At 45.8% G+C, this 27,188-nt stretch overlaps 1 protein-coding gene across 1 annotated transcript in view; it reads left to right on the top strand.

The window, feature by feature from the left end:
* Positions 1-1,304: 1,304 nt before the first annotated feature.
* The window catches only part of LOC141107670 (cytochrome P450 2C23-like), a 45,981-nt gene continuing 20,097 nt past the window's right edge, over positions 1,305-27,188 (top strand). The window contains exons 1-4 of the mRNA XM_073598568.1: positions 1,305-1,649; positions 6,863-7,025; positions 8,704-8,853; positions 9,781-9,941. Coding sequence (XP_073454669.1) covers positions 1,470-1,649; positions 6,863-7,025; positions 8,704-8,853; positions 9,781-9,941 — 654 coding nt within the window. The 5' untranslated portion in view covers positions 1,305-1,469. The remainder of the gene's footprint in view (positions 1,650-6,862; positions 7,026-8,703; positions 8,854-9,780; positions 9,942-27,188) is intronic.

Here is a 27,188-nt window from a genome sequence, read left to right as displayed (position 1 = left end):
GGCAGAATGGCCCGACGGAAGCCTCTCCTCAGTGCAAGACACATGAAAGCCCACATGGAGTTTGCTAAAAAACACCTGAAGGACTCCATGATGGTGAGAAATAAGATTCTTTGGTCTGATGAGATCAAGAATGAACTTTTTGGCCTTAATTCTAAGTGGTAGGTGTGGAGAAAACCAGGCACTGCTCATCACCTGTCCGACACAGTCCCAACAGTGAAGCATGGTGGTGGCAGCATCATGCTGTGGGGATGTTTTTTAGCTGCAGGGACAGGACGACTGGTTGCAATCAAGGGAAAGATGAATGTGGCCAAGTACAGGGATATCCTGGACGAAAACCTTCTCCAGAGTGCTCAGGACCTCAGACTGGGCCGAAGGTTTACCTTCCAACAAGACAATGACCCTAAGCACACAGCTAAAATAACGAAGGAATGGCTTCACAACAATTCCATGACTGTTCTTGAATGGCCCAGCCAGAGCCCTGACTTAAACCCAATTGAGTATCTCTGGAGAGACCTAAAAATGGCTATCCACCAACGTTTACCATCTAATTTGACAGGACTGGAGAGGATCTACGAGGAGGAATGGCAGAGGATCCCCAAATCCAGGTGTGAAAAACTGGTTGCATCTTTCCCAAAAATCAATCAGGGGGGCCACTGAATACACATCACAACCAACCAAACGCCTCTCTATGGACCACCCAGCGCTAATTGACCCATGGATGCCAGGTCCTAGTGGGCCATGCCAGTAGGGGAACTGGACCGTGTTCACAGTAAATGGTAATCTTGTAGCAGTATGTGCAAGTGTGGCCAAATTCTACAGAAAGTACAGCAGCGGTCCGAATGCGACAGACGCACCCTGCACTCTGCAGCGGGGCCTGAGCTCCCCTGGCCCCCCCTGATTTTAATAGACCAGATGAAATCTGTGATGCTTGTAATGCCCTGATGAAGCAAATATGTGAAACATGTTGGCTGACTACAACTGATTTCATAGTAAAAGTTTCTGTACGGTCGTATTATGTCGCTTGATTGGAACTTTTTTACTGTACATTTTATATGTCTTCAATAAAATTTATATTAACTTTTGTGATACTGCTCACCTTCAAACAGACACATCATCTCCCTTTAAAGTCCCACTATTCCTTCAGAGTGAGTTTTATCTCCCTCTTTATATTTTCCTATTTACCTTAGGGATCGGGAGTCCTGTCTCGGTTCTCTGTATACAGTCCAATCACCTTTATACATAATTATTTATAGCTGGAATTGTCCCCTTTGTACACACTCAGTGGTTCTGCCGCTTAGGGACCCTGCAGAGCCCTGATGTAAATACACAAAAGCAGCATTCAAAGACAGATTTCCTCTGCACATATCCATGAAAACAGTGAAACGCCCACATTCCCAGTTAATGTATAGAAAGAAAGACACCGGCAGGAGAAGCTTGGATCCACAGCTGCTCTGGTTATTGGTAGAGACATGCTAGATCTGAATAATGTCACCTTTGTTTTGGTGGGACTTGTCATTTTCTTCTTAGTCTTGTATTACAGCAAGTATGCATGGAGGAGAAGGAACATGCCACCAGGTCCCTTTCCTCTGCCCATTCTGGGGAACTTTCTCCAACTTCAGTCAAAAGGTCTACTGCCAAGCTTAATAAAGGTAATGAAGGATTTACTGTCTTCTTAATGTAATCATCATAAAAAGTGTCACCATACCCACCTTAGTCACTCTTACAGGTATGTCTTCATGTCTGGTAGTTATCTTAAAGCGCACCTGTTCTTTCACCATATTAGGCAAAGTAACGGGTTCAGTTTTAGGAGATCATTAATAGTTCAATTTTAGGAGGGACAATAACACATGGCAGATTTTTTTTTTTTTTTTTTTTTTTACACACATGTTGAAATCTGCATTTTTTGCTAGAAAATGAATTTAAACCCACAAACATATTTTTTTTTTCAAAGTAGGCATGTACATTTTTTTTATGTTACACAATATTTGTTCAACTATTTATCAAATGCAGAACTTTTGGAAAAAAAAATTACTTTATTTTGATAAACAAAAACAAAATATAATACCCATTTTTTGGTTGAAAAAAAAAAGGTGGGATTGTGTCTAGTAAATAGATGCCAAACATGCCAAGACTTAAAATTGCATGCTCCCGCAGAATAGGGAAAAATGATTAATTTAAAGTTAACCATGAATTATGACACAATTGTGGTGATACCTCACATGTGTGGCACAATTGCTATTTACATACAGGTGTGCTTGCAACACGCACATTGGCATTGCTGTACAAATGCATTTTTTAACACTCTTTGAATTTTTTAAAACTTAACTTTCTTGAGCTGGTCAAGCATGCCAGGTACATATGGGTGTATTGTATATGTGTATATTGTACTTGACAATTAGATTATATAGTGTATATTTATGGTTATTGTTTTGATCTGTTGTATATTAAGACTTATGAATATATAGAATTTTTAATAAGTTGTTATAAATAAAGAGTATTATATAAAAGAAAATACCTTTCTTGCCATCACAAGGGGGCAAACAAGCCCCCTCTCTCATAGAATCAGGCATCAGGTTATCTTTTTTGAGACTTCAGCAGTCTATTTGACCCCCAGTGTCTTCCCTGCCCTCCATTGCAGCTAATCAAGTACAGATAGTGCTTGATTAGCTGTTCCCTATAAGTACAGTTAATAAAGTTAAAGGAATACTGCGCTGTGAACCTGCAACCTAGCAACCAGCACAGCTTGTAGACAAAAAGCAAAAACTGTGAATAAATACTGTATTTATTGGCGTATAACACTCACTTTTTCACCATGAAAGTTGGGTGCAAATAGCGTGTGCGTGTTATACGCCAATACTTCAATTTTAGCTGCCTTGGAGGGGACAGGGGGGGGCGGGACAAGCGCCATCAGATTACATACAGTGAGAATCTCCTGTTTACTTGGCAGCCTCTGTAATAGGAAGTCCCGTCTCCTGGGCTGCCACTGGACCACTGTTCTGTCTATCATAGGAGATTCTCACTGTATGTAATCTGTCGGCACTCGTCCCACCCCCTCCCTGTCTCCTCTAGGCTGCAGATGGGCATTGTTCAGGCTGCACTGATGGCAATGGTGAGGCTGCTGCATTGATGGCAATGGTGAGGCTGTATTGATGTGGACTGATGAAGCTGCATTTATGGCACTTGTGAGGCTGCAGTCGGGCATTGATCAGGCTGCATTGATGGCAATGGTGAGGCTGCAGATGGGCACTGACCCTTATTTTGCTGCAAAGTCCCTTATTTAAAATTTAAGTTTTTTTCCTGAAACTTCCCTCTTAAAATGAATGTGCGTGTTATACGCCTGTTCGTGTTATACGCCAATAAATATGGTAAGTGCAGCGCTAAGGTTGCAAAAAAGCAAATTTGCATAAATTATATAAATGTGACTTAAACATAAATATATCAAATAAACAGAGATTCATACATGGTGAAATGTGAATCAACCAAAGAAAAAGTGAAATTTCTGAAAAAATACAGGTATGGTGAAAAATGTGCTAGTATGGTGACTTTACCATAAATCAGGTTTGAGATAGAAATTAGGGTGTTAATATTAAACGGAAACACATCAAATAAACAAGGATTAACACATAATGAATGTGAGTCCAAACTCAGAAAAAATGAGAATAATTTCTGAAAAATGTGCTAGTATAATAATGTGCTAGTATAACAACTGCACAATAAACAAAGTCCAAAAAACGAAAATGGTGATTTATAAAGTCCAAAAAAATCCAATTAGATGTGCAGCCCCGTTAAAAAAGAAACATAAGAAAAAAATGCTGGTATAATGAAAAATGTGCTAGTATGGTGACTATACCATAAATAAAGTGAGAGATAGAAATTAGGGTGTTAATATTGAACAGAAACACATCAAATAAACAAGGATTAACACATAGTGAGTGTGAGTTTAAACTCAGAAAAAATGAGAATAATTTCTGAAAATGTGCTAGTATAATAATGTGCTAGTATAACTGCGCAATAAACAAAGTTCAAAAAACAGAAATGGTGAATTGTAAAGTCCAAAGAAATCCAATTAGATGTGCAGTCCCGGTAGACATATGGGGGATTCCAATCACCGGTATGAACTGTGAAGGAAAAAACAGAAGTACCACCACCATAAACAGGGGGAGGCTTACCAGATGTTATTGACTTGGCGGGGCTTACACCACCCAAGTCTGCAGAGCTTATTAGGTTGAACACATCTGTTGGAAACAACTGGTCCTAGATCTGTATCAATCAATCGACCTTGGACTGTCACAGAATAGTGACTTGAAGGCTCGAATCATCATGAGGAGGGTGGAAGATAAATGTCAGGAGGGATATATCATGAAATGAAAAGATGGGCTAACATAGCGTGATACCGTATAAAAAAGGCAATTTATTAAAAATAGAATAAAACACTCACATTTGGAAGAGTAGAAAAAAGCATGTATGTAACAAAGAGCGATGCAAACAGGAGGTCCACCCGACGAGTTTCGACTCCACGGTCATCATCTGGGGTACAGTTGCCGAGGAATTACAGCTGTAAATCTGGAAGTGATGTAATACAAGTTGCTTTTGGGTTCATTAATTGCAGAGAAGATTGGGGAATAGATATTCCTTGATCTCCTCCCAGACAATGGGTTGTGGCCCTGTGTTATCCGGAGGAACAGGAGAGCCTGAAACCTCTGCGGCACTTGCCAGAGGAGAGAAGTACCTTCTCAGTACCATAAAAGTGGTTGGGTGGCTCTACAGCTTCTTGGATCACTTTTGCATGATGCCAGCTTAAAAAACAACACTAAGCTCATGGCTGCAGTTTTAACCCTGTGAGTACCAGGGATTTTTTTTTAATTACCTTGTAAAAAAAGGGGGTTAAAGCACATCTAATCTCCCAGAACAAAATATAATATATTGCAGCTTTCCAATCCTTAGATATGGTGGCTCCATCAGTTTTCTTTTTCAGGCTTTATTCCCTTTATTTTCACCTGGTGATCCTGCCAGTAACACACCTCCTGTCCCAGAGTGACAACTCTCACTCACTGTACTGTGACAAGCAGCATTGTCACCCTGGGATAGGAAGTAAGTTAGGACCACAGAACAACCCCCTCCTCCTCTCGTCCTCTCCATAATATAACTTCAGGTGTATTGCTGATGTGACTGAAAGGCTTATAGAACTGCTTAAAGCCTAATGCCGCGTACACACGGTCGGACTTTACGGCAGACTTTGCCTGGCGGACTTTTCGACGTACTTTACGACGGACTTTCTGAATGAACGGATTTGCCTACACACAATCCACCAAAGTCTGTCGAATTCGTTCGTGATGACGTGCGACCGGACTAAAATAAGGAAGTTCATAGCCAGTAGCCAATAGCTGCCCTAGCGTGGCTTTTTGTCCGTCGAACTAGCATACAGACGAGCGGACTTTTCGACCGGACTCGAGTTCGACGGATAGATTTAAAACATGTTTCAAATCTAAGTCCGTCCAACTTTTGAGCAAACAAAGTCCGCTGGAGCCCACACACGATCGAATTGTCCGAAGAAATCCCGTCCGCCGGGCAAAGTCTGCCGTAAAGTCCGCTCGTGTGTACGCGGCATAACTCCAGGCAAAATCTATTTTTACCAAACCCTCCCTCCCCTCTTGAGGCTGGGTTCACACCATTGCAAATTGGATACAGGTTCCCCACATCCAATTGGCAATAGCAGGAGATTTTGACCAGCTCTCTACGGTGCATTTGCATCTTTTGGTCCCTTTCAGGTCCGAATTCAGCCAAAAATTTGGCTGAAATTGGACCTGAAACGGTGAACCAGGACGCACAGGACCCCTGGTGTGAGCCGCATGCGGCTCATATGTGAACCCAGCCTCAACCCATCCTTCCAGGTGTTATGCTTTGCTTACTTAGTGAAGCCAGTTTTTTTACCTGTGTCATCACCCTCAAAGGTCCCTCACCTGCAGGGGCGGCCGATCCAGCTCTGCATGTTAACGCTTGCCGACCCATCCCCTTCATTCCTCTATTTCTGACATCAGTCCTCTACTGGATCCTAAGAGGACCCCTCCATTGGCTGGCTAATGGGAATTGTCCACCGCACACAGGTAGTAATGTGGACACTTGGAAGGAGGACCCATCCATGAAGTAAACATAGAGGAGAAGGACCTGGCATTGGATAATCATGGGACCGTGGCTTAAAGCTGAGTTCTACTGGTTGTTGAGTTTATTAAAAGTCAGCAGCTACAAAAAGTGGTCCAGTGATGAGGCCCCCCGAAGCCTCCGTTCTCTCCCCCTCCTCTTCGCGGCACCGACATTGTAAGTGTGGGTGCCCGGCTGTGACAGTTTGCGGCTTCACAACCGGGGACACGCACTGCGTATGCGCGAGTTGCGCTGCGCTCTCTCAATGGCAAGAGCCATTGGGACCTGTGATGTGTCCCAGAAGATTGCCGGGAGGGAGGGGACACTCAGGTACTCATCACTTAATTGCGGGGGGGGGGGGGGCACAGGGTGATGTTAGTACTACTACTGAAATTAGAGCTTACACTGAAGTTTGTGCCTTCTTCCCACCCCCATCTGACAGCAATGATGCCTGAGCAACCAACGACCAATCCCTTGGGCCATCACATGAAGAGAGGAGAGTGAATCACATTCTTCCTCATACTCAAAAGTGCACACTGTATTGCTCTTTGCTTCCATTGGTGACTAGTGAAGCAGGGAGTGATGATAAGTGAATCCATTGGTTTTCCTTCATGAATAATAATGCAGACTTTGTATGGACCACCATGAACTTATCTACGTCTGTAGATTTCAGAGAAATTACCTACTAAAAACGTATCTATATATCTGTCTAATTCTCCAACAGATGGGAGATAAGTATGGTCCTATCTTCACCATTCACTTTGGCAGCAGACCCACGGTCATTGTGGTTGGATACCAAGCGGTCAAAGAGGTCCTGCTGGACCTTGGAGATGTTTTCCTAGGAAGAGGAACTATTCCTGTATTTGAGAGGTTTTATAACAAAAGTGGTAAGTGATAAAAATGTACGCAAAGACAATATTTACTAAGAAATGGCTCACTTAAATTTATGAGATGTTTTCTAAAGAAAATTGAGTGTTTTTTTTATACTGCATAAAAACCCAATAGGGGTTGACTTAGACATGGATCACACCAATGCTTTTTTTGGTGCTTTTTGCAGAAACACACTACTGTTCGTTGAACATGGTTTCCTATGGGACACATTCACATCTATGCTTTTTTCAGCCGCTGCATTTTTGGAAAGGGTCAGGGACTTTTTTAAAGGCAAAATTGTGCTTTTTTTTGCTTTTTTGGTTCAATAGACTTCAATGGAGAAGCTGCAGAAAAGAATGTAGTGTGTTTTTGTCATGATTTTACCGCGATTTTGCCATGATTTGTGTTTTGCAGTTTTTAATATGCCAACAAATTGGCCCAAAAAAAAAAGCAAAACGCAAAGCGTGGGAAAACTGCGGTAAAATCGCATGTGCAAAAACTCAAAACACACAGCAAAAAGCACTGCAGGAACGGATCAAAAGCAAACTGCATAGGTGTGAACTGAGACTTAAGCTGGCCATACACTATACAATTTTCCTGTTCAACTTTCCTTTAGATTTACCAAAACCATATAATATGAGGTCAAACCTAAACCCTTTCAATTTGTATGCAATCAGACAGGCCCTTGCACTACATAGTTGAAGGTAAATCTAAAGGAAATTGAATCAGAAAATTGTATAGTGTATGGCCAGCCTTACTAAAACAGGAGAGTGCAAAATCTGATATAGCTGTGCATGGTAGCCAATCAGCTTCTAACTACAGCTTGTTCAATTAAGCTTTGACAAAAAAACCTGGAAGCTGATTGTGCACTCTCCAGTTTAAGGTCCTGTACACACTAGATTTTCTGAAAATTTTTGTCTTCAGATTTACCAAAACCATGTAGTGCAAGGGCCTGCCTGATTGCATACAAATTAAGACTCTTAAGGTTTGACCTCATATTATATGGTTTTGGTAAATCTGAAGACAAAAATCTGCAGAAAATGTAATAGTGTGTATGGGGCCTAAGACCCCTTTCACAAGGGGACGGTGCTGATGTTAGCGGTAAAGCTCCGCTAGTTTTAGCGGCGCTTTACCACTGTTATAGCGGAGCTATTCGACCGCTATCGGGGCACTTTTAACCCCCCCGCTAGCAGCCGAAGAAAGTGTTGATAGCGCTGTTGAATCACTTTTCAGGTGCTTCGGCAGCGCTGCCCTATTATTTCAATGGGCAGGGCATTTTGTGAGCGGTGTATACACCTCTCCGGCACTGCCCCAAAGATGCTGCTTGCAGGACTTTTTTTCCCGTCCTGCAAGTGCACCGCCCCAGTGTGAAAGCACTCACTTTTCAGGCACTATTTTTAGCACTAAAACGCCTGAAAAGCGCACCAGTGTGAAAGGGGTCTTAGTAAATCAACTCTAATATGTAGGTAATTAGATATGCATCTTTTAAATTGATTGTTCACAATTTGATTCTTTATACATATTCTACTACTCCAACAGGCTTATGTAATAAAATGGTAGCAATAAGGAAGTGGACGTGCCTCAACCTACAGCAAACAATCGGATTTCAGTTGGTCAATAGATGATTTCTTGTTTGTTGCTATTGAATATTGCTCTTTTTGCTGTGTTTCTGAAAAGGTCTTTTTTTTTTTCAAGGATTGACTCTTGTCAATGGAGAGCTATGGAAGCAACTTAGACAGTTTTCCCTACTGACTCTTAGGGACTTTGGAATGGGCAAAAAAACATTGGAAGAGCCTATTCAGGCAGAGGCACAATATTTAGTGGATTATTTCAGAAGTACTAACCGTGAGTATCATACAACTACATTATTAAATATACACAGATATAGAAAGGACATTTCAAAAATAAATATTTGCCTAGAGTGAAAACTTATTTACCAAAATTTGGATGGTATGTGACCATTAATTTAGTGACAGGTTGCTATAACTTGCATTTTGAGGCACCCCAAAGGGCATCTAGTTGGCTTTATGGCTTCACCAAGGTACCTGACCTGAAGAGAACCTGTGCTCACTTTGAACATCTCATCATGTGATTGTAAAGCTCTATATATTTTCAAAATTCCTATAGCATGATTGGATGTTTGAAGCGCACACTTGTTCACTTCAACTCACTTGGCATTTCATTAAATCTGGCTTATGCCGCGTACACACTAGTGGACTTTCCGGCAGACTTGGTCCGGCGGACAATTCGATCGTATGTGGGCTCCAGCGGACTTTTTTTCCCCAAAAGTCCGAAGGACCTAGAAATAAAACATGTTTCAAATCTTTCCGACGGACTCGAGTCCGGTCGAAAAATCCGCTCGTCTGTATGCTAGTCCGACGGACTAAAACCAACGCTAGGGCAGCTATTGGGTACTGGCTATCAACTTGCTTATTTTAGTCCGGTCGTACGTCATCACGTACGAATCCGTTGGACTTTGGTGTGATCGTGTGTGCCCAAATCCGTTCGTTTGAAAGTCCGGCGGACGTACGCTGCAAAGTCCGTCGGAAAGACTGTCAGACCTAGTCCGTCGAAAAGTCCGCTCGTGTGTACGCGGCATTAGAATCACTTCAGCTCATAGCACTTTACAGTTTAGTAAATCAGGCCCACAGGGTTGCTGGTGATCTTGTCACAGCACCGCATGAAATTACCGTACCAAGACATTTGTTGGGACAGGCTGGTGACTTATAGAATTGGTTTCTTCTTACCATCATTCCTATTTCATCTCTTCAGAGCAGCCTTTTAACCCCAGCACTGTACTCAGTTGTGCTTCTTCAAATATCATTGCTGATCTGGTGGTCGGAAGACGTTTTGAGTACACTGATGAAAAATGGATGAAGATTCTGCATGACATGAGGGATTCGTTTGAAAAAATTTCTTCCGTATGGGGCCAGGCAAGTACAAAACACTATCAGATATCAGACTAAAATAACAAACAAACTCTAGTATGATAGACCAGCCTTTTTTCAACCAGGGTGCCTTGAGGTTTCTTCGGGGGGTGCCTTGGCAAAATGCCTAAAAATTGCATGCAAGCTGGCGTATGGATAAAGCCTGCCTTTTATTACACAAAACCACAGGTTTTTACTGTGCAACATTACAACCTATTAGCTGCCGGCATCCTAATGACCAATGGCATCATCAGTTGATAAGGAGGATGTCAGTCGCCTGCAAAGCATCTTTGCTTGTTCCTCCTCTGCCCCCCTCCATCAGCACTGGGGTCACATTAGCTGAGTGATAGAGAAACATTGAAGGATATGAGAAACATTGGAATACAATCAGTACCAGTTTGCAAAAGTGTATTTGCTTTGGAAGAATAAATCACCGCTAATGTTGGGTGTTCTACTTGTGTGGATGGTGCTGCATTATGTAAAACTATTACATTTACATTACATTTTTGAATAGAGTGCCTCGAGACTGTCCATCATTTTTAAGAGGTGTCTTGAGACTGTCCATGATTTTTAAAGGGTGCCTCAAGACTGTCCATAATTTTTAAAGGGTGGCTTATATGAAAAAAGGTTGAGAAACGTGATAGAAGTTTCTTGAAGTGAACCTATATTTATCCCATACTAGAAAACATAACAGGTTCATCGTACAGTAGGGACTTTAAAGCTGAAGTCCAGGTTGGAGAAAAGTTATCCTTCTCACTGCAAGGGTTAATGCTCGCTTTGTATTGGGTGATAGAATTAAGCACAATCCCCCCCCCCGACAGCTGGTGCTCTCCTCCACTCTCCAACACACCTGGGTTTTAGGTAGCAGTGTTCATTTTGACGTCAAATTTCAATTTAGCTTTAGGGTCCTTTCACATGGGGCGGATCCATTTGAAGGACTCCACTTGCACGATGAGGATCGATCCACTGAGCAGGCGGATGACAGGATCACTGTGCTGAGACGGACCTGGCAGAGTCCCGCTCTCCCCTTTGGGGAGATCTGATAAAAATGGAGCGCCTGTCTGTTTTCCACTACCACCATGGGCCGCCATCCATCTGGATTTGGCGGACAGGATCGGATTGGTTAGCAGCAGGTGTCAGCGGACATGTCACCACTGACATCCGCTGCCCCATAGGGGTGAATGAAACATCCGATCCGGTCCACCTAAAAAAATAACTGACAGGCAGACCTGATCGGAAAGCCCGTGTGAAAGGGGCCTTAGGGTTGAATGTTCATGGCTATTTCTTTATTAGTATCGAATGTTAGGAAATGCAACATTCACATGCAGAAAGGCAACAAATAAACTGGCATTACATACAAATTGCAAACACAAGAGGTATAACTTATTACTTTTGCGCAAAAGAGAAGACATTCACAAAATGTTTGCTTTAATATATAGACCCCTAAATCTTTTAATACCTAGAAGTTAAGGATGCCAAGATCAGCATGATTTTTTTTTTCACGATTTTAACCACCACCACCAAAAAAAAAACACTGCTTGCTTTCGGTTATGTTTTTGCATGTTGGAGGGTGAGCAGCCTTAATCTGGTATTTCAAGGATTATCATGTTTTGGGATACCGCCTTCTCCTGAGAACAACGGAGTACCTTCTCCTGAGAACAACGGAGTACCTTCTCCTGAGAACAACGGAGTACCTTCTCCTGAGAACAACGGAGTACCTTCTCCTGAGAACACGGAGTACCTTCTCCTGAGAACACGGAGTACCTTCTCCTGAGAACACGGAGTAACTTCTCCTGAGAACACGGAGTACCATACATTATTTCTGCCTGTGAATTCTCACAAATAAGTAATGACTCAATGATTGTGAATTTAAAATTAATCTTTTGTTTTTTGGTTGTGGATAGAGTAGGGGAGGGTTAAAACCCCTACCAGGTTATTTTTTGGCTGTCTGTGTGCCATTGGGGGAATATCCCTTTACTTCCTGTCCCAGCGATGCAGAAGAAAATTAGAGAAACATCTCCCAAAGTCAAAGGAAGTCCCCACCAAGGCCCCATGCACATGGGCATGAAAAACAAAGTGTTGTTAGCTAAGGTGTCCATACACATGCAAGCGTCAAATGCTTATTTGTGTGTTGTGTTCAGGGGCATGAAAAGAATGCTCCAAACTCACGCTCCCTGAGAAACGTATTTGTAGTTTTTACACATGCGCATAGATGCAAATGCATTCTAGTGGCTAAAATAAATGAATACTGCAATTTACGCAGCTATAAATGCTACAATGTAATGGTGGTGATCAGCGACTTATAGTGGAACTGTGATAGGTAGGCAGGGAATCTGGCCCTAACAGACACTGGCTGGGAGGGTCACTAACTGACACTGACATCGCTAGTGACACTAATACAGTGAGACGCATAGAAGAGAATGGACGCAGGGGCTGCATGGCTATGGGAGGAACAGGGGTCAAGTAACGGTCAGTCAGGTCAGTGGTGGGGGCACGAAGTCATCTCTTACCTGATTGGAGGTAGGAAGCAGATGGGGCAGGGTCCAGAGGCTTGGGGTCCGGTGTAGGGGGTGGATTTTTCATCATTCAGAGAAGTTGGAGAGGAGACATCTTCTAGGGACACCCTTGCTGATCACCTGCAGGTTAGAGAAATAGGGAGATGAGTGATCTTGATGCCTTGTTGGCTCAGGTCAGGGCCGCAGCGGTCGAGCGGGGCCCTCAGTGGCTGCAACAGCAGCTATCTGATGTGCTTGGGGGGTCGGGAGCTTCCCCCTCACCTGCCCCTTCTCCCCCAGGGCGAAAACGAGCCAGGAAGGTGCGCCCTCTGGAGCGCCTGAGCCCATCTCCTGTCCCACGGGCTCAACAGGCTAGAAGGAGCCCCTATCCCAGGGACCCTCCAGGGCTTGCTGCCGGGCTGCATCCTATCAGTTCCGGTGGGGGCCCTGGGAGGAATCCTACCCCCCGGCGCTCTCCTATAGCTCGCAACACAGGCCGGAGCAGGCGGCAGCCATCCCCCTCCCCCCCCGCATGGATGTCACGGTGGGGAGGACGGCTCGGCGTGGGAGAAGCAGCGGTGTCAGCGGTGGGGGCGGACTTACCCCTCAGCTGCTCAGAGCGATGTGGAGCCACAGGACCGGTGGATTATCACTGGGGGGGTGCCGCCATCGTCCCCCGCCAGCCGCAGACGCAGGGCTCCGGAGCGTTCGGCTCCCTCCACGGCCGCTGCACAGAAGAGGATTCAGCATGAGAGAGGAACAGACACGAACGGCAGGGGGGTTGGAGCGCCCTCTGCTGGTTCGCCAGCGGGATCGCAGGCCGGGAGCAGTACAAGGCTTCAAGCTGGGGGACACGCCCCTTAAAGAGACAGCGCGTCCCTGCTGCAGCTGGGGGTACTACAGTGCCCAGCAGCTCTTCGGGGGTGAGAACTGTGCCTGGGGCAGAAGAGGAGGCTTCCGGGAGCCCAGGTGAAGAGTCGTCGTTGCGAGGGAGGCAGGGGACGTCACCACGGCAAGATTCTTCGGCTGAGTCCGGCGAGATTACCAGCGCAGATGATGATGATGATCGGTCAGTCGGGAGGCGTCCTGCCTTGAGGAGTCAGCTGGGATCCGGACAGACGGCTAGTCGTGTGGCGGTGCGGCTGCAGCCTGGTAAGTCGCCAATTTTACCTATACTTAGTAGTCAGGTGGGGGGGGTGCAGTGGGGGTTTCTGCGGGGGCTGGTACAGGTGGATCAGGAATTGTGGGGGGAGATGCGGGTGCCGCGCCGGTTTTGTCCGCATTTTTTGCAGGTTTTCGGGATTTGTTGGCTCGTTTTGACCCGGCGGGAACTCCTAGCACATCTCAAGGGCCTGTTGGGGCATGGGCTCCGGCTGCCTTGGGCGGGATCTCTAGTTTTCCCACCACGGTTCCCTCAACGGGGCCGGTGGCGGTCTCGGGGGCAAGGGCGTCCCCCGGTGATAGCGTAACGGCCGCGTCGCAGACAGAAGTGACTGGGGCGGACGCGAGTAAAGGGAAGGAGTCTGCTGAGGATAAGGTGCGGTTGGCGGATGCGGCGAAGTGCGAAATTTACGTGTGCTTCGAGGGCCCACTGGGGGTCCATTCGAAAGCCAGACGTACGGGAAAAAATTTGGAAAGGGGAATATGTTGAAATATTCTCTCTTTTGCCATTGGAAAAATTTAATATTGACAAAGGGTAGGCAGACGAAAGCAAGAAGGAGGAGGAAGAGAAGCGTCGCTGGAGGCTTATTCCGCGCACTTTTGCGAATTGGCTTCAGGCGTTTGCCATCTTGGCTAGTGTGATTGGCGAAAAAGCGCTGGAGAATTGTTCTCCGCTTTTTTGTTATCTGGATGCCATTGGGGAGGCTTATCGGGTTTATGGGGGTGTTGCTTGGTTGCGTTATGACGAGCAATTCCGACAGCGCAAAGCTTTGCGTCCGGGCTTGCGTTGGGATCATAAGGACATTGGGCTTTGGATGAAGCTTATGTCCCAAGCACGGGTGTCGGGACAGCCCTTTCTTGGGGGGGGCGGCGGTTCAGGTACCGCTGGACAGTCGGCCTCACAACGAAAAGGAATTTGTTGGCAGTATAACGAGGGGTCGTGCCGTTTTGGCACGAACTGTCGCTTCCGTCACGAGTGCTCTGGTTGCGGGGGCTCCCACAGTTATGCCAAGTGTTTTAAGAAGGGAAAGTCCCAACCCGCCGAGTCAGCTTCAAAAAGGGAAGACGCCGGTAAACCTCCCCGCGATGGCGCCGTATCTAGATAGGTATCCGCGGAGGGAGGCGGCACGTTTTTTAGCTGATGGTTTTGCCCATGGTTTTCGGATCCCGTGTTCGGGGCCAGTGACCCCGCCGCCTCGGCACCCGCCAATTTCCACAGGTTGTTTCTGACAAATTGGCGAAGGAGGTGGAACTCGGGAGAATGGCTAGACCATTCGAGCACCCCCCCCGTGTCGTCCTTACACATGTCCCCCTTGGGGGTTGTCCCCAAAAAGGAACCCAACAAATTTTGGTTAACTCATCATTTGTCGTATCCAAAAGGGACGTCGGTGAATGATGCGATTTCTCCGGATTTGGCTGCAGTGTCGTACACCTCTTTTGATGCCGCAATTCGTTGGGTTCAGAAGTTGGGCCAGGGTTCATTGATGGCAAAGACGGATATTGAATCCGCTTTTCGCTTGCTACCAGTGCACCCGGACAGTCAGCATTTGCTGGGTTGTCGTTGGGAAGGGCAGTTTTATCTTGACCGGTGTCTTCCGATGGGCTGTTCCATTTCTTGCGCATATTTTGAGGTCTTCAGCACCTTCGTGGAATGGGTGGTTTGGGAGGAGACTCAGTTGAGGTCGGTGCTGCACTTTTTTTTGCTTGTGAGTTCGCCCCTCAACCCCTTATTTAGGGCCATATATATCACTTTCTCACAAAAGAGGCATTGGCCCACCTCCATTTCCTGCTTTTTGTTGGCAGGCATAGGCCTCAAGAAGACTGGGGGGTTCTGAGGGCCGCAGGAGCCTGCCGAATTAACCCAAGTGCTGACTCCTCCACACTCCTCCTCTTCCTGGGCCTTTTTTGTTGAAGGCGGAGGAGAGGGACCTGGGATTCGGTCAGGCTACTGGGCCCGGCCACCTCCTGGCTGCCACTTTCCCCTGCCACCTCCTGGCTGCCACTTTCCCCTGCCACCTCCTGGCTGCCACTTTCCACAGCCTCCTCCTGGCTGAGGCTATCCTGTGTATGAAAAAGGGACATAGTTTTAGTTTATTGTTCATCAATCACACACAATTTTGAGAAATATGTTGAACAATGCTATACCTGACTCAAGCTGGGCTCCTCCACATCTTCTTCCTGGGTGGAAGTCCCAGGTTGGATGTCTGAAGCCTCAGCTGGTGTGGAAGGAAGAGTGGAAGGAAGGGTTGAGAGTGATGGCCTGATTTCAGTCTGGTCTGACAGAAATCGCAGTCTGTCGTAGTACAACAGCCTGGGGACATAAACGTCATCTACTACTGCTCCTGATCTCATGGAATCCTGGACCTTCTTGCGCTCCCTATTATATGTGCTCCTCAGGCCACCAATTTTGCACTTCAAATAGTTGATGACTGCCCTGGGGATCTGCAGCTTCACAAATTCCAGCAATTTATCCAGTGCTGCCTTCCTCTTTAGTCGATTTGTATAAAAGGCGTGTTTTGTCTGCCACAGACAGGGCAGCTCTCTGTACAAATTAATGAATTGGGGGAGGAAATCATGATCGTTGAATCGATCCATTATATCAACAAGACACAACACAAGACAAACCCTAATGTCAGGCTAAACTCGCATAATCTTGTCCCAATATAGGCCTCAATCTATAAGTAGTATAGGCCACTGATGCCCCAAGTTAAAATTGTACCTTTGTTAGAACGATCGGCGCTTCTGCTGCTCCTTCCTCCGCTCACAGATCGTACGTACAACGCATGCGTGTTCCGCTTTATATACACTGCGCATGCGTTAAACTCCGCCCACCCCTGACCTTCTTTACAGTATATTTCCTGCCTTTCTCTTTCGGCGCAGCGGGAGAGCACATGGCGGAGAAAGAACAAGTGCATGAGGACAGCAGCAGCAACAACGAAAGCCCGGAGCCACAAATGTCCCGATCCCGGGGGAGGTTTAAGGCCTCAAATATATCCTTTGTAGAGATGGTGGAGATGGTGGACATCTTGAAGAGGGCCTACTATGATGGGAAGCATGGACCTTACCCAAACCCAAATGTGAGAAAGGCCAAGATCATGGCTAAAGTTGAGAAAAGTCTGCAGAAGAATTTTGGGGTACGGCGATCCAAGGATCAACTGAGGAAACGATGGTCAGACCTCAAATTGAGGGAGCAGGATCAGTACAGAAGAATCAAGAGAGTGCTGCAAAAAATGTTGTAGTTGTTGTGAGTTCCTATTATTATTATTACTTGTATGCTGCTCCATGTGCTTTTCTCTACTGTTGTACAGTTTAAGATGGCGGTTAAGATGGCAAGTTTCAGGTTCGTGGGCGCAGTAATCATTCGTAGTAAACATCGTACGATGTTTTTGGCAGATGCAGGTTAACTACATTTGTTCAGGCCTATTTGTATTCAAAGAAGTTTAGTACATTGTTGTCTAGATGGGTTTGTAACTAGAATGAAATGCAAACTTTTCATTTCAGTGTAAGGAGAGGACACTCAGCAGCTGTTTACACATCTGGACGCAAGAGCACTAGTGTGGGACACCAGAACACCTTTTTTAGGGTGTCCCACACAGGTGCTCCAGTGGATACTATAGGAGTGTCTCCATGTGTGAAACTTTACCAAAACAGGTAAGTATTCCAGCTTTTGTAAGGGAAAAAATAATGTCTTCAGCTTGGAACTCTGCCAAAATTGTACGTCACTTCCAAGCAATGTTTCATATTCCTATTTCTGCCCTCAAATATTTGTGTGCTAAGTATACCTTTTTTTATTCACATAGGGGAGAAAAGACTTAGGACGCCAGAGGACACCAGGGACCCACAACCTCCTAAAGAAGGGGAAATCCCAAAACCACAACCTCAGGATGTGGAGGAAGGAGAGGTTTGATTTTGGCGAAATAGTGACCACAACAGTTGAGCGTCTGAGACCACAGCTTCAGGTGATAGATGTATGCCTGCATATTTATAATACATGACATGTTTTTTTTTTATTTTAGGTGATGTGGATGTTGTGGAAGAAGAAACACATTTCACAAGTGCAAGTGCACACGTCCTCATTGGGGAGATCATGGTGTGCAATCGGGATTTACAGAAGATCAAGGAAGACCTCAATGATGTGGAAAAAAGACTCAAAAACATCATTGATGTTTTAGGCAGAATCTAAAACACACCAAAATTTTTGTAATTGTTTTTATTTTTCTAACTTTTCTAAAAAATTTTGAAAGCCAAATTTTGAAGATGCACACAGTGTCAACATGTGCTATCTGTCATCATGGGATATCAATGTACGCGTTTTGTGGGTGCAACCCCTTCCTCGCAACTAAAGTAGCTAAGAGGAAGGAGTTGCACCCCCGAAGCACGTCCATTGATCCCCCATGATGGGAGCTAGCACATGTTGACCTTAGGCATGGGATCAGGAGGGAAATCCAAATTCTGACTCCCAATTTGTGTGCATCTTCAAAATTTGGCTTTCACAGGGGTGACATCACGCCATCTGATGAAGGCAATTTCAACACAGTCTGGACATACTAATGTCTGATATTGCCTTCAATTTATCAAAGTTGAACTTTGTAAGTTCCCGAGTTGTGTATTGTTTTATGGTTTTAAAAACATGCCTGTTTACCACAAAAAAGGATATTTCTACTGTCCAAAAAAAATTTTTATTCCAAAAATATGTTGGTTTGTTCAAAAACCCTTTTCTAAATGCACATATGAATGTGCACAGAGCAAACATTTTTCTACTCAACAATGTGTGGCTTCTTCTTTCAATGCTCAATAGCAGTTTTTTGCTTAAGTTGGTGTTTACAGTGACAATGGGGGTTATTTACTAAAGGCAAATTAAATTTGTACTACAAGTGCACTGAAAGTGCACTTTCAAGTGCACTGAAAGTGCACTTGTAGTGCAAAGTGCATTTTCCTTTAGTAAATAACACCCACAGTGCTTTATAATTTGCATTAATCAGGCCATTATCGTCACTCCAAAAAATTAATTCATGGTGCTGAAAATGATGAATATTATTATCATTAATGCATTACATACATTAACAACAAAAACAAGGTGTGTGTGTAGCAGACCCACAACATAATAGTTAGCTGAAGAAGAGATTGTCACCTCATGTATCAAAGAAATTACGTTTGCACTTTTGAAGAAAATGGCCAAAAAAAAGCCCATTGGATAACCTAGGAGACAGCTAAAAGAAACACAAGCAGAAAATCAAAGGAAATATATTTCAGTTTAAAATACAAATTTATTTGACAATTACATTTATTTAAATCCATATAATGTGATGGTAAAGGAGAAATCTTACCTTAATATAGTCCTTCTGAAGGACCTGTATGATGGCAGAACAGGTCTCTGAAATAATGATCCCCAGTGCCTGGGGGGAGATGCCTGTCGAGAACTTGATGTCCTGCAGACTTCTCCCCTTCGCCAAGTACCGCAAGGTGGCGACGAGCCTCTGCTCTGGAGTAATGGCTTGCCGCATGCAGGTGTCCTGCTTCGTAATATAAGGGGACAGCAAAGCCAACAGACGGTGAAAAATGGGGTCTGTCATCCGGAGATAATTCCTGAAATCATCAGGATTATTCTCACGGATCTACCGCAACAAAGACATATAAGGGAATTGGTCACGCTGGAGCAACCAATTCTTGGTCAATGAACTCCTCCTCCCTCTGTTCATGGACTGGGCTTGGGTCAAAGTAAGAACCCCAACACCAAGCCCCTGCACAGCACGAACTCTATGATGAGTACGTACCCACAACATGGCTTCAAAATAGTCAGCTGGTCAGAACGAACTAACAGAACGCACTGAGTATCAGAAAGGCCTGAGAAGAGCGAGCTGAAATTCAGAAACGAGCGGACAAGAACGCACTGAAAATCAAATACGTAATATAAAAATATGCACTGAAAACCAGATACAAACCCACAAGCACAAACTGAAGAGCAGTAACGATCTGAAAAGCACGAGGCTGAAAAGCGCGAATTGTCTCTCACCAAACTTCTACTAACACGAGATTAGCAGAAGGAGCCCAAAGGGTGGCGCACTGGATATTGAACTTCCTCTTTATAGTGCCGTTGTACGTGTTGTACGTCAGCGGGTTCTTGGCGATCGGAATATCCGACAACATTTGTGCGACCGTGTGTATGCAAGACAAGTTTGAGCCAACATCCGTCGGAAATAAATCCCAGGATTTCGTTGTCGGAATGTCCGATTGTGTGTTCATGGCATTAGGGTCCTTTCATACGGGGCGGATCCGTTTGAAGGACTCTGCTTGCACGGCGGGGATCGATCCGCTGATCCCTGCTGAGCAGGCGGATGACATGTCCATCTCCGCTCACTGTGCTGAAACGGACATGTCAGAGTCCCGCTCTCCTCTATGGGGAGATCTGATAAAAATGGACCGCCTGTCTGTTTTCATCCAATCCCATCCGATCCCATCCGCCAGACAGATATAAAATAGGGCCACCATCCATCTGTATTTGCCGGACAGGATCGGATTGATAGCAGCAGGTGTCAGCGGACATGTCACCACTGACATCCACTGCCCCATAGGGGTGAATGGAGCATCCGATCCGGTCCGCCTGAAAAACTGACAGGCGGACCTGATCGGAAAGTCCGTGTGAAAGGGGTCTTAGTCTTTTGACTAAAATGCCATTTTACTTTTAGTTGTATTTTAGTCATCTGAATTGTTTTAGTTTTAGCCTTATTTTAGTATGTGACGATTTGGAGCTGCACACCAGTTCCTTGTAGTAAAAAAGCAATTATACCAGCATAAACAGACACACTATCCAGCTGCCTCTCTCTGTGTTTTTATTTTTTTCTTAGAAGGGGTTGCATGCATCAGAAAGAAGCAGCTGTTTGGAGTGTCTGTATTTCTGCTGGTACAATAAGATTGCTTATCATAGGTGTGTGCAGGGGTTGTGCCGGGTGTGCATGGGCACAACCTAATCACCCTGTGCAGTGCAGATTTCCCCAAAGTCCACTGCTCTATTGACACCGTCCACTGTTCTACTGACTGACACCATCCACTACCTTACTGACACGTCCACTGCTCTACTAACACCGTCCATGTTTTAAAATGTTTGTTTACTTTTATTTATAAGAGTGTGTGTATATGTGTGCGTATATATATATATATATATATATATATATATATATATATATATATATATATATATATATATATATATGTACATATACATACACACACACACACAGGAATGGGTGTTTGAGCTTAGGGGTGCACACCCTAATGCAATAGGCTATGCACACCTATGTTGCTTATTATCTACAAGGAACTGGTGTTCAGCTCCCGACTTTGTATGTGCAGTGTATAGGAGGAACAGACCCTGGAGGAGTGTGCCCCACAGGCTGGACTGGGAAACACAGGCAATTCCTGGAACAGCAGCATGACAACTATGAGTAATAGCATGTGATGATGTCAAAGACCTGTGGCTGGTTGGACAACAATGCATCTTTGGGAGACCACTCTTACTAAGAGGATAAAGCCAAAAAACAAAGAATACGTAAATATTTCTCCTTATTCTTATGCCTGTATTCAAGATGAGCATTTAACCCTCACAGTACGAAGGGGTAACTTTTTCTCCAACCCAGAGTTCCGCTTTAAAATGTACTTAATCCTTGTACACTCCCCACTAGCCTGCTCTGCCACTGGTCCCTTCTAGTGATGAGCCAAACATACCTGGATTGGGTTTGAGCAGGGTTCAGTGAACATTACTAAAGTTTGGGGGCTGAATCCAAACCCATTGAAGTCAATGAGAGCTACAGTACCTGCCCGCGATATTGTGTTTCCAGCACGATCCCATCGCGCTGGTTCTTGGCGACAGGGTACTGTACATCTCACGCTGGCTGCTATAGGAAAAACACATTTTCCTATTGCAGTGAGCGCGAGGAGGAATTCCCCTCCAGGAGCATACCAGGCCCTTAGGTATTACGGGGAACCCCCTACGCTGAAAAAACGGCGTGGGGGTCCCCCCCAAAATCCATACCAGACCCTTATCCGAGCACACAGCCCAGCCGGTCAGGAAAGGGGGTGGGGATGAGCGAGTGCGAGAAGAACCGCAGACCTGGAGAAGAGGCCGGAGATCGGGAGAAGAGGATGGAGAGCGGGAGAAGAACCGGACACCGGGAGAAGAGGCCGGAGAGCAGGAGAAGAACCAGACACCGGGAGAAGAGGCCGGAGAGAGCGGAGAAGTCAGAATAGACCCCCGAAGTCGGAAGAAGACCCTCGGAGCTGCCTAATAAATTACTTTAAAAACCTGTCTAGTGTGTCTTTTTATTGACACTTTTTCCCCAGGTGAATGGGTAGGGGTACGATGACCCCATACTCATTCACATAGGGTGGGGGGCCAGGATCTGGGGGCCCCCTTATTAAAGGGGGCTCCCGGATTCCGATAAGCCCTCCGCCCGCAGATCCCAACAACCAATGGCCAGGGTTGTTGGGAAGAGGCCCTTGCCCTCATCAACATGGGGACAAGGTACTTTGTGGTGGGGGGGCGCAGGGCACCCCCGTTCCCCAAAGCACCCCCCATATTGAGGGCATGCGGCCTGGTACGGTTCAGGAGTGGGGGGCACTCGTTCAACCCCACCCCCTTTCCTGACCGGCCGGGCTGCGTGCTCGGATAAGGGTCTTGTATGGATTTTGGGGGGACCCCCACGTCTTTTTTTTGGCGTAGGGGGTTCCCCTTAAAATCCATACCAGACCTAAAGGCTTGGCATGCCCTTGGAGGGGAACCCATGCCGATTTTTATTTACAATTTGTCATGGAGTTCCTCCTCATGATTCATACCAAACACCTGTCGGTATTGCTTGTCGCTCATTTTTCCTTTTCCGATGAGCGAGCTAGCTTGACGCTGGCTCCCATGACCGGGCTCGCAGGTGTCAAATCTCGCCGATAACAGCGGCGAGATTGACACAATATCGTGGTCACCTACTATAAATATAAAGAAAAAAAACAGCAATGGCAATTGTCTAGGCCAGGGGTAGGCAACCCCCGGCACTGGTGCTGCAAGCGGCACGCTAAGCCTCTTTTGCCGCCACTCGACTCCCTCCCCATCAGCAGAGCAACGCAGGGAAGTGTCAGTGAGACACTAATGCATTCCAATTTCAGAATTCCCCATGCCACACCTGCACTGAGGGGGAGAGACTGTGCCCCCACACATTGTAAAAGATGGGGAACATTGTTCGGTTCTCTAATTTTGCTGTAACTGCGATCGTCAGCTTTTGTGATGGGGAAGAGATAGGGTGCAGTTCTGCTAGGGGGGATGGGGTCCCTGTTTCCAGGAGGAGGTCAATCACAGTCCTGCTAGCCCCGTCCACCATCTGGAGGAAGACAACTTGCTTGATTGCCACTACCAATCTCAGAAGGGATTTCACTGTGATTGAGAAAACCACAATCAGGTGACAGTTTGTGGAATTACTGTTGAGCTTCTGGGAACTTTGTTGAAATTATTCCTGAACCTTTGCGTCACTTACTACTGAACCCCGGCACTCTGTGTCCCTTTTGAGCCACAGCCAGTATTCAGCGCAATGATAATCATACCCAACCACTTTTTCTCAGCTGCGGGGGCCCAACTTATGATCCTGCACACATGCCCACTGCTTTCAGAAAATGCCCCTGACCTGAGCTCATCATTACGCATCCATTCCAGATGCTTGTATGTGACATCACATGCATCACATACAAGCACATGGACTGGATGCGAGAGGTGGATCAGCAGGATGAGTGTGCCAGGACAGGTAGATGTGTCTCATCTCTGCTTCCTTTTACCAGTCTGCATATCACGCATATCATAGATGAGAAGAGGGTACAGCAGTGGAGCAGATGAGCAGGAGGGGTACAGAGGTGGAACAATAGAGCAGGAGGGTACAGCGGTGGGGCAGATGTGCAGGGAGGTACAGTGGTGGAAGAGATGAGAAGGGGGTTCAGCAATGGGACAGAAGAGCAGGGGGGTACAGTGATGAGCCAGATGAGCAGGGGGATTCAGTGTTGGGCCAGATGAGCAGTGGGGCAGATGTGAAAGGAGGTGTATTAGTGGGGCAGATGAGCAGGGGGTTATAGTGGTCGGGCAGGAGAGCAGGGGGAGCAGAGGTGGGGTAGAAGAGCATGGGGGGTACAGAGGTGAGACAGATGTGCAGGTTGTACATAGGTGGGGCAGATGAGAAAGCGGGTTTAAGTGGTGGGGCAGATGAGCAGATGGGTTCAGTGTTAAGACAGATGAGAAGGTGTTTCAGTAGTGAGACAGAAGAGCATGGGGATACGGCGGTGGAGCAGATGTGCAGGGAGGTACAGTGGTGGGGCAGATGAGAAAAGGGGTACATTGAGGGGGGCAGATGAGCAGGGGGTTACAGTGGTGGGACAGAAGAGCAAGGGGGTACAGTGGTGAGGCAGATGTGCAGGAGGTACAGTGGTGGAAGGGATGAGAAGGGGGTACAGCTGTGGGACAGAAAAGCAGGGGGTATAGTGATGGGGCAGATGAGCAGGGGGGTTCAGTGTTGGGCCAGATAAGGAGGGGGTTACAATGGTGGGAAAGATGAGCAGGGGGCATCAGTGTTTTGGCAGAGGAGAAAGGAGGTACATTGGTGGGGCAGAGGAGCAGGGGGTACTAGGTGGAGCAGAAGAGCAGGGGGAACAGAGGTGGGACAGATGTGCAGGAACTATAGTCATGGGGCAAATGAGAAACGGGGTTACAGTGGTGGGGCAGATGAGCAGATAAGTTCAGTGTTAGGACAGATGAACATGGAGGCACAGTGTTGGGGCATATGAGAAAGGGGGAACATTGGTGGGGCAGATGAGCAGGGGTTACAGTGGTGGGGCAGATGTACAGGGGGTTACAGTGGTGGGACAGATGAGCAGGGTGGTACAGTGCTGGGGCAGATGTATAGGGGGTTACAGTGGTGGGGCAGATGAGCAGGGGGGTTACAGTGGTGGAGCAGATGAGCAGGGGGGTTCAGTGTTGGGGCAGAAAAGCAGGGGGTAGAGCAGATGGGCAGATGTGAAAGGAGGTGTATTGGTGGGGCAGATGAGCAGGGGGGTTACAGTGGTGGGGCAGATGTGCAGGGTAGTACAGTGGTAGGGCAGATGTACAGTGGTGGGGCGGATGTGCAGGATAGTACAGTGGTGGGGTAGATGTACAGTGGTGGGGTAGATGTACAGTGGTGGGGCAGATGTACAGGGGGTTACAGTGGTGGGACAGATGAGCAGGGGGGTACAGTGGTGAAACAGATTTGCAGGGGGGACAGTGATCTGAGGTGTGGAGTTGCAGGCATTGGGGATCATTTGAGGCGTGAGAGTGCAGGATGTTAATTTCTCACTACTAAAGTAGTTTACAGCATTTACTTTATAAAAAACCTTTTCGTGATTAGGAGTGTGAAGTTGACATTTTTTGTTATAAAATAGGCATGCTCAATTTCTTTGAAAACATTTTTCGGCACACTGTGCTCAAAAGGTTGCCTACCCCTGGTCTAGGCTAATAAGGAAGGGATTGTCAAACAAATGGCATGGGGTGCTGGGCACTGACCTGATGCACATGTTCCAAAGCAAAGCACATTTTTTAAATTCCATTTGGCGGGAGAGACAATTTTTCTAATGCTTAAAGTGAAGCATTAACAATGAAAATCTCCATTAAATACATTGCCTAGGGCAGTGATGGGGAACCTTGGCAACCCCGATCTTTTGAAACTACATTTCCCCTGATGCTTAATTACACTGCACAATGCATGAGCATCATTGGAAATGTAGTTACAAAACATCTGGGGTGCCAAAGTTCTCCATCACTGGCCTAGGGGATGCCCTGCCTGTGAAGTGGCACACCTATATGATGTATACAACCTATTGCAGAACTAAATTTTTTTCAAACAGAGGTGCCAGGGGTTCCCTTCATCCATACCAGATTATAATCCTAGAGTGTGTGCCCCCCCCTCCTTCTGAACCATACCAGGCCACATGCTATTAACATTGGGGGTGTACATTGCCAGGGAAGACCACCCTGACAAAGCAAATGGTCCCCATGTTGATAAGGACAAGGGCCTCTTCCCCAAAACCTTGGACCAGTGGTTGTGTGGGACTGCAGACTTGGGGTTTATTGGAACCACTATTACCAATAAGGGAGCCCCCCATATAACGCTCCCCCATGTGATTGGGTAAAGCAGACATAGTACCTCTACCCATAAAAAAATGTAAAGTGTAAATACATTTACACACAGTTTTTGACAAGTTCTTTAATTAAAAAAAAAAAAAATTCCATGATGTAATGTACATCTAATGTGTCAGTCATGTCCCCCAGCAATGTAGATCCACATCAATCACAATACCTGACACCCGACAACTTGCTAGAAGAAAAAAAATGCCAATACAGATCTGATCTTGTATGTTATTTCCCAAATATGGCCAGTTGGCCATATTTAGGAAATTATGGCACCCCTTCCCCCATTCCTGCCCCTTTGTTTACATGGCCAGGGATTCCCAGCCATGTAAGTAAATGGGCTGGGTGATGCCAGTAGTTGCTAAGGACGCAGCAGATGCAGGCACCCCTGCTTCCTTAGCAGCCATTGACAGCAGTAAGCTATCATGTTCATTCACCCTGGACACTCTAAACGCTCAGCGGTCAGTAAAACATCCAAGCAGCGAATGTTATGAATTCTCCAACTATACCCTATAGTTTATAATACTCATTGCAGTACTCCATGTCTTGGGCCGGTTTGAAATCCTGCTGTTGATCTCCCTGTAATTTTTCTTTCCTATTAATGTCATTGACTTTATACCTCATATTTAAAGTGGAACTCCACTTTTAATTTTTTAAGTTTTTTTTCCCCCTTTCCCCATAAAAATTAATGATGAAGCTGTATTCACCCTCTGCACGCCTCAGCTATGTCCTCAGCTTCCTCTACCCTCTAGTGCTCCCAGTACTCTTTAGACCATAAGTGCTCAACCTTAGGCCCTCCAGCTGTTGTTGATTTACAAGTTCCATCAAGCCTCTGCCTTTGGGAGTCATGCTTGTAACTGTCAGCCTTGCAGTGCCTCATGGGACTTGTATTTCAGCAACAGCTGGAGGGCCACTAGTTGAGCACCCATGCTTTAGACTGAGCAACACTCACATCATTCTGCCCATTTCCTGTGACCTTGAGGGACACTTCATCACACAGGCTAGGTTCACAGTACTTTAACTGGAAGCCTCTTTTTTTTAACTGCTTCTATATCTCAGACTTAGCTTTCCTTTTTAATTCCATAGTAACTTTCATATAACTACCGTATGTTCCTCTATGTGAACAAAGGAAAAGCGTAATGGCTTTGTACATTATTTCTTTTTTTACTATCATCAGGACTATAAAAATAGCAGGTCTTGACAAACAAATATAAAATATTGCATCTGAAAATTGCATTTTACTTTTGAGTTGGTAGGTATAGTAAAATGCCTGTTTACGTACCTCAGTAGCGCAAGCTACACTTTATACACAGACGTGGGCAGCTAATCAGAGTGACTCATCAGCAGTGACCCATTCTTTATTGTTTGTCTTCATTTGATGTTTCAGTCAGACAAAGGTAACATCAAATCAAG

The sequence above is a fragment of the Aquarana catesbeiana genome, linkage group LG09, assembly GCF_042186555.1.
Source record: "Aquarana catesbeiana isolate 2022-GZ linkage group LG09, ASM4218655v1, whole genome shotgun sequence".
Lineage (NCBI taxonomy): Eukaryota > Metazoa > Chordata > Amphibia > Anura > Ranidae > Aquarana > Aquarana catesbeiana.
The sequence above is the reverse complement of the archived record's forward strand: the minus strand, read 5'-3'. Positions and strand labels throughout refer to the sequence as shown.